We start from the raw sequence: 8,951 nt of genomic DNA on the forward strand, positions 1-8,951 counted from the left end.
CCCTGCAAAATAATCAGACTGACTGCGTATGAACACACAGCAAGGGTGTAAAAATGGACATTTATTACAACTAAACTGACAGTATACTAAGACAGAAGTCAAATGGCTTATTTGTCACAATCACAACAAAGCTTAATCCAGCCAAGCACATACAAGTGACAGCGTAAACCTTAGAAACATGTTCGTTTAATAGATATAAAATTGAGTTATGTTTGACATTTTAAATGAAGGTAATTCAATCACATCAAACAGCACACACAGGGGGGCCATTCTAATACCACTTCTACTTTTGTTGTTCTTGTTGCACATTTTACATCACTACAGTGTGAAACTAGGCTCCTGTGCATCTTAGGCAAATACGATATTGCACTGATCTGATACGCCAGGGTCTGGTAGTTGGTATAAGTTGAAATGAATAGAAGTGTTTGGCATTGCTTGCTTCAAGCACAAACTGAAATGTTACGCAGCTGAGTCCACTTTAAATTCCACTGCAAGTCCTCTAGTCTTCCCCCCCCCCAAAATAAAGAAAACACCACACACACTCAGCTTGTGATCACTGCGGGTACATCCAGCAGAACTTCGCTAATTCACACACATTTTCAGAAAAAATGGCACTGATTTCTCAGCCACAACAGTGTTCCATAATGAAATCTCATCATCATTAAGTACTTAAACGTGGAATACGCTGCAACCTCTCCTAGAACTGTCAAAATACAATATATTTTGGTGTATTTTACTTGCTCATTTGTTCACTTACATACTGACATCCATTTGCAACAAGATCTGAATGAATTAGTTTGGTTGTAATGTACACCACTGTTTGATGAAATGTAGTAGTTGAAGAGTAGGTGTGGCATGTGTATGAAAGGTGCAAGTGAAAATGTTGAATAAATGAAGATGGTCACACTTCCTTAATAATCAGCAATCGTATTCCCATTTCAGCATAACCACAGGATACCAGTAAAATGAAGAAAAAAAAAAAAGGTGTTGTTTCTGGGGATCAAAATAAGAACTTAAATTGGACATTGACCTTTCCCTTCCTTTCATGGTCTCAAAACACTCCATTTCACATAATGCACTTCCTCATCTGCGCAGTGAGAATGGTAAAGCATATCATAGATACAAGTCCAGAGTGTAAGCCAAAAAGCACATAAAAATAGTGTTTCAAAAAGGAAATTTCCTACAATCTGCATTCCCTTTGTAACACACAAACTCATGTACTGTTTTGTTTAAAAAGTCTTCATACTATTGTGTCATATTAATTAATCTGTTTGCAGGTCTCTTGCTAAAAATGAAGCCACCTCTACAATTTCTGCCAGTTCAGTATGCAGACTTTAACAGGGTTCTTTGGTATTATAATAATAATAATAATAATAATAATAATAATAATAATAATAATAAAATCAGTAGTAAACAGTTATTCCCAATCTTTTTATATTAACTGGAAAAAAATTCACAAATGCCAACTTAAAATGCAGATGAACAAATAAGTCTTTGGTTGCATAAAACCAAGTTCTGCATTGTTACATTTCATCACTGCAAGTTCTTGCATGTAGTTTTCTTTCAGTGAAATATGGTATGTCATACAGAAGCTGATGCATGTTTCCTGAATTATAAAATCTGTATAATTATTGAAGTTATTACCAGTGGTTTTCTATAAATGCACTGAAAAGAAGTGTCTTGAGTTAGTACACTGAATTCCCTTTCATTTGTCTTTTTTTTTTTTTTTTTTTTTTTTTTTTTTTTAGATATTTTAAATTTTTTATCCCTTTTCTCATTTTACATTGAATATTTTCTTGTAGGCTTGAATGAAGCAGCTTAGCAAAACAGCAATACTGACAAACAGCATCTCACACCATCAGCTAAACATTAAAATGAAGGCAGTGAACATTTACAGTATGAAACACCATGAGACGTCATCAGAGGAGAAGATTTATGTCAATCCAATTTCTTCAAGTACGCTACGTGGGGTCTCAGCTTCCTGTGAAGGAAAAATTTGAAGATAGTGGTAAACAGATTCTATGTTCCTAAGACTAAGAAGTATAAACGGAAAAGTTAAAATGGAAAATGCTTAATTAGAAAAAAAAAGAAAAAACAAAAACTGTGGAAGAGTAAAAAACAAGAATTGGTATGCATATTAACAGTTATTTTAGAAATGCAGCTAAGAAGTCTGTCACAGGTCATAAGAACAGCATGTAGGTTTTATGACCCATTAACACTAAAAATAAAAACCAGACATGCCAGAAGCAACTTAGCAATATAAACATGAATAAAGAAAATCTTGAAATGAAATCAGTTATTTCATTTTGTGACATACCACTTCACTCAGGTCCTCCACTCGAGTAAAAATGAAATGCAACTTAGAGATACAATATCCCTTAAATCTTTTATCATCCTTAAATTCTGGAAATGAATCTTTATCAGGCTTAGTAATATTAAATTCACAAAAATAGCTCTCCCCACTGGAGGTAGTACTATATATATCTGACAGCAAATACTTCATGCAAATTAAGTGACCAGTCTAGATTGAAAGTCCAAAATTTGAGGACTCAGTGTTTTAGATTTAGCACAACTGTTGGGCTCAATTCTACCTTTAAAGAAAGGAATCCCACTATACTTTCAGTGGAGACTTTTGATAAAGCAAGAAATTGTTTTATGTTTTATATGGCATATGTGTATGTTCTACAATTTGAACATATGCATTTCTAAGCAGCTGGAAAATAGCCCATTAAAAAGACTAAGATGTCCATTTTCACACTTACTAGCAATATCTGGATTAATAAAAAGGGATACTGTGTCTTTAAAGAAGAAAAAAATCTTACTTATAATGCTCAGAGAATGAATAAACTTACTTTAGCATCCTAAAGCAAGGCATGTCATGAAGCAAGAAAAAGAAAGATAATTAAGCAACAAACCCTCACAAAGCGTAGTTTTTTTAATCCATCTGAATAACTTGTAAAACAGTCAATTTCCTAGTCTTGCAACTATTTTACTTGAGGAGCTTCATAATTTAAAGCTAACATTTAAGAACAGGCCAACTGGATGTCCATACAAGCAACATGTTGAACAATCAAGTTTATAAATCAGTTTAACTCATGTATAAAATTATTTTGAATATTAGAAGTGACACAGTTCAATACTGAGGTAATCCCAAATACACTTGAAAGCAGGTGTATTTTACTATTTGAAAAGGTGACTTTAGCTCAATACTTGTTCAAAAGTTTTTCCTGCCCTCAGTGTATGCACAACTTCCAACAATGTTAGAAATACACATCTATGAAATCAGGAATAAAGCCTTAAAACGGTTATGTGTTTAGATTAAATCTGATGAGTTTTCCTCCCAACCTACTTCGTAATAGGTGCAACTCTTTCATACCACCCCATGCTTCATTAAAATAAGAGAAGGTCAAGAGGGAGAAATATTATATCTGAAAAGCTCAGGCATATTGCACTCTCTCACAATTAAATTAAGGTTCCAAGACATGGATTGACCTTGATGCTAGTGTGAAACAGTTCTGGCACACTATAAATTGTAAACATGTTAAAATACATATGCATAATTCTATTCTGTAACAGAAGAAAATCTGAATAAAGAATGAAAAATCAAAACTGGTAAAAGAAACAGCATTTTCATGCTTAAGAATATTACAGAAAAAACACTTTAACCAATTTAAAACAATTACCTGAAAATGTCCTTTTAAAGGACATGCATCTTCCCCATACATTCATTTCAAGTATTATTATCATAAATGCTGTATTGTACAATGCTAAACTGCATTCTTTTGGCTGGGCTGAGAGGGAAGAATAGTCAAGCTCTTGTGTAAGTTTCTGGGTGCTTAATAACAAATATTTTTCAACATAGTTTTTCCAAGTTCTAGTTGTAATGGACTGGAAACCAGTGGTCACCTATGCTACACTTGTACTGAAATGGGTTATGTACCCAGTTACTATGAAAGACTTACTTTCCAGTAACTACGCAGTAACTACTACTTAGAGTTGCCACTTAAAACTTCCTTTGCAGTAAGCAATTGTTGGCACTGTATATTCCATTTCAAATCATCTTTAATTGGAGAAGTTTGAACTGTAGTCAAAGATAATAGCTTTTTCCAGACGACTCATATATAAACATACTAGCTTATTCACGATTCAGATACCCAAACAAGAGCATTTTACAGGCTCCTGTGTTCTTAAAAATATAGAGGTAGACTCCAGGAGGAAGTCAGAACATAAACTTATTGCACCATAATACTAGTCTTGAGATCAATACATTTTCTGTGTTCTTACCAGCAGCCCTCTTCATTCCAGTTTGGCACATCTAGCAGTTTTTAAACATTTACAGCTAGAAATATACCTTTAGACTGACCCACCCAGCAAAAAGAGCTGATTTGCCCTACAGTTAAAGTTTACATTTTATTCATTTAAGAAAATATGGTCACACATTTTTATCTAATTGTTGTGGAACATGTTTTGCAGCATTGTATACTATATCTCTGCAGCTCAACAATGCCTGCAGCAAACAATGGAAATTTGAAACAACAGAACCAAGAGATGAAGGGAAAAAAGCCATTCACATGAGACAGAAGTGCATGCAATACTTTATTTCAACCATGCCAGGAAAGCCAATTCATGACCTAGTCATTTAGAAGCAAGCAGCTACATACAGATAACAAGGAAACAGCATCTCATTACAGCTCAATGCATAGCATTTCAGGCCAACAGGCATGAGAGAATGCAGGTTAAAGCAGCATTAACCACATATATTCACGAACTGTTAACACCTCACAACAAAAAGAGCAGCAAAACTTGGGAAAAGGAAAAAAAAAAAAAAAAAAAAAAATCACCCCAGGATCTTGTTTTCTATAAATATCTGAGAACACTGCAAATTTAATTAAAATATTCCCCTCTCCATGGATCCCATTTTTTAAAGCCAGATTGACATTTATTAGGTAGTGCATTACCACATATAAATCATTTATAATTATGCATGGTTGCTTTATTTAACCAAACCCTTTCTATTTAAGGTTATATAAAACTCTGCTTCCAAAGACAGTCTATATATTTTACAGTGTAACAGTCAGTCTTACTAAAAACAGGGAGAAATATATATCTTTTCCTTGCTCTGCATACATTCAGAATAGTTTATTTTAATATTTTTAAAGTGGCAGTTATCTTTCTGTTAAACAATAGATCTTGTATTTAAAACTAAAAATAATGATTAATGAAGACTAAGATTTCAATATGCCACTGATGACTGAACAACAGGCTTTATAAACTACTGGGTGGCAGAAGGGAATGAACTTAGCTAGTAATTTTAATTCTCATTACTGGAAAAAATAATTGTTCAATGCGAGAAACTACAGTTTATTCAACCTTTAAAACATATCAATATAGTGTCAGAACTCTTGAGTTTTGGCATTGCCAGAAGGCATTACCCATGCGGAGCACCAGAGGACAGACAACAATTTCTCCCCTTCATCTTGTCTCTATTGGTACCTTAGATAGTAAATCACCACTGCCTCAACAAAGACTTTTTAAAGGAAGGAAAATTATATTATTTTTGAGCTTTTCTATAGACGTGTGTACACATTTTATAAATTATACACACACAAGTGTACGCTTTTACTTGCTCATAGTTTTATGTGCAATATGTCATCTATATGTTAGAAGGGTGTATGTATACATTCTCTGCATTTTAAAAAGAGGCTCACAGTACCTAACAGGATTGCTACTTGCTCTATGTAAACATCTAAATTATTCTGTCAGTTATTAAATATTAATTTTTAAGTACCACCATAGGTTAACTATTTAAAAGTTAAACTCAGGTCAAGTAATGTATATGCAGATTTAAACTGAAATAGATTTCCAGACAAATGTTAGAACAACACTTTAAAAACTTTTCACATAGCAAGAAATTAAATCATATATTGACAAGAACAAGTTTTATCAAGATAAGACATGAGGAGACAACAATGTAAACAGAAGAGGGGAAAGAAAGTACAACAGCAAAGATAATGGTTGTAATATTCTATTGTGTTCGAGATGATTGGATGCACCAAGCTGAGGATAATGTTCTCTGCCTCGAGTAAGTCAGGTCTACCTCCTCTCTGAACTCTGCATGCATGATGAATGAAGTCATTTAGTACACTGGGACATTAAAGTATTCATGGCGTGGCTACAAAAGAAATGCACACGTTCTTACACACAGTACACAAGTGGACAAGACACACTGAATACTTTTGCTAAAAAGTTCTTAACAATATTGTCTCTAATATAAAGAGGATATCCAGTATAGACCTACAATACACTCCCCTTGTGTACACTGCTCACCATTTTATTACCATCAATACACTTCTCTGGCTAGCAACATTGGAAACTAATACAGACAGAGTACTGGTGTTCTTACCATGGGCAGGTCCAACTGGTTACTAGCTGGAAGCCTGCTACTACTAGCAGCACTGTACCATTAGTAACAAGATTTTAAAAGTCTAATGTACAAGACAGCCTTGAACATTATTCTAGGTCTATTTTTCTCTTCGAGAAAAAGGTGCCTCTTGGATTTCATTAATAGGCTTGTGGTTGGCTTTCAAACTATTAGAAGGCCAGCTTTTTTTAAAAGGGGTGAATATCATTTGCATGGAACATAACGCATTGATGAAATGTTTCTGTCTGAGTATTAAGAGCATTGTAAGTCTTAATCTTCTGCTATATGGAAAAGAAGCTATTTATGTAAGATGCATTAAAGCAGGCTATATCTAGTACTACCAACAGTTGACCTACATTAGATCAAGTCACTTGTGCATAGTAGGAACCCAATAATAATACTGGCAAAACTGAAATGTTGGCAGTACAGATAAGAATTTTTTGGTAAAATTCTGTATTGCAAACACCATCTCCAGGTACCGACATCTGAATCAGGAACTCTCCCCAAAATATAATGCATTTCAACTAACCTTAGAAATATTTGCTATAATTATGATTTGGTACATTTCTCCTTACAATTATCATCTAAAACTGCAGTCTAACTCATTAAAAGGAAGTAATTTTTTTTAAGAGTCTGGTACTCTTAAAACACAATTCCATCTGAACTTTTAAAGGTGATCAAATACAACAATGCCTTTTATGTGGTTTTAAAACGAAATTCCTATCATTTCAACTGTTGAAAATGCCTCTAAACAAGGTACTTGTTTAATGACTATAATATATTCCTAACAACCTTCAATATTCTGAATACTTTTTAAAGATTAAGCTTACTACTGCACTGAAAATTCTTTGAAGTACTGATTTAACCCATTTCTTTTCAACTGTATTACAGATAAGCATATTAGAAGAGCGATCAGCTGAATGTTATTAGATAGGATCTACACAATACTCACAAACACATTTACAGTCTGTAATCATTACAACTTCAAGGACAACTGAATGAAATTTTCAAAAGGATGGAAGGACAGCCACACACAAACAATTTACTGTGTGGTAGAATGGAGTGAAAATTTACTAGTGTCAGCTATTTTCTGGTAAATGATAATGTGGAAGCTATTAAACCACGATGGAGGAATACTAACCCTGAGAGCTAACTGATTCACATCCTTTTTTACTGACAGCTAACAGTTAACTTTGAGTCAGCTTTCATACACTGATAAGACCATGCACTGTGGGCAATCATCACATAACAGCTATTGTGTGATAAAACCCTGCTCCCTTTTACCTTGCAACAACAGAGCCCACCTGCTCATACTGTAAGGAACTTAAGAGTTAAATCTCACTGAAAGTCAACTATCCATTTGCTGAAAATCTCACCAGTTACTATTTGCTACCATGTGCCAATTTAAGTATTATTTCACTATCCATTTCAACAGTCCCCAACAAAACAGATCACTAAAATTCCATAAATGGAATGACAGCATATACCAGAAAAAGTTCTCTAACCTCTAATTTTCCCCCACCTCCACTTCAAAAGATATTAAAAGATATTAAAAGATCTGTATCTTAGCAGAAATTTGAAACCAAAGTATTTTAGATGATGCAAATATCATAAAAATATCATTTCTAAATTTCAGTAGGAACCATTCTTAAGAGAACAGTATCACTCTGCAATGTCTGCAACCCAAACATTGCTGCATATTCAATATTTTAAAAGTTACTACAAACATTTTGACTAATCCAGATGTTCTCAAACTACAAATTGCATGTAAACTGCAGAAAGACAGCATATGGACTGGTTTAAGTTTCTGAATAAGAAACCAATACAACTAAATTGATTAGATTAGAGATTATATGGTACATTTTAAAATAAAGCCCGATAGGTCCTGAAAGTCTAAAAAGCTATTCTTTGACTGCATCAAAACAAATGTAGTATCAACATAAATAGAAGAGTAGATTATAGAGTTCTTGATGCAAGTCATTTGCAGAGTAAGGAAAGCTATCACGTATCAGGCTCGCTGTTTCAGTACCAACTCCTCATGCTACAGCTCAACAATGCTGTAGATCAAGCAATGGGGGGTAGATCAAGGCTCCCCGCAGTGAGGAGGGTGTAGGGCTGGGGCGTGGGATGGAACCACAGCTTGTCCGTGGTGCACGGGAAGCGAGAGGTGAGGCTCCTGCCACTGTGCACAGGTCATTTAGTGGCTCATCTGGCAGCTTCCACCACTCGTCTGGGAGGGCATGGTGGAGGGAGGGAGGGCGGGAAGCGAGTGTGCCATGGATCTGTGTGGAGCAGGCAGTGTCAGCACTGGGAGGGGGGTTATGGGACAGCTACAGCGATTTTTGGAGTGGCTGCAACCTTCCCCAAAGCCCACTGCCAGAGCCACTGCTGCCATCTGCCTGGTGCCAACCCCAGCTTGCAGCTGCAGCCCACCCCACCCACACATTGCGCAGATCTGGCACACATGCACACATCCTGGGAGGACGGGCGGGAGGGGCAACAGCAAGAGCCCCCCCCCCCCCCGCCCCCC

General features: G+C 35.3%; 1 protein-coding gene across 7 annotated transcripts in view; it reads right to left on the reverse strand.

Moving 5' to 3' along the window:
• Positions 1 to 1,747: 1,747 nt before the first annotated feature.
• Positions 1,748 to 8,951, reverse strand: part of AP1S2 (adaptor related protein complex 1 sigma 2 subunit) — a 54,811-nt gene continuing 47,607 nt past the window's right edge. For 3 of the 7 annotated variants that reach the window (XR_002098871.1, XR_002098874.1, XM_019524267.1), the window contains one exon: positions 4,584 to 6,172. Coding sequence is in view for 3 of the 7 variants with exons in the window: in XM_019524267.1 (XP_019379812.1) it covers positions 6,137 to 6,172 (36 nt within the window). In the remaining 4 variants the exon portion in view is untranslated. Of the gene's footprint in view, positions 1,982 to 2,852; positions 2,862 to 4,583; positions 6,173 to 8,951 lie in introns of those variants that run through there. The other 4 variants (XR_002098873.1, XM_019524265.1, XR_002098872.1 and 1 more) reach the window with 2 other exon arrangements.

Source organism: Gavialis gangeticus, unplaced genomic scaffold (assembly GCF_001723915.1).
Source record: "Gavialis gangeticus isolate Ggan-Ray unplaced genomic scaffold, GavGan_comp1, whole genome shotgun sequence".
NCBI lineage: Eukaryota > Metazoa > Chordata > Crocodylia > Gavialidae > Gavialis > Gavialis gangeticus.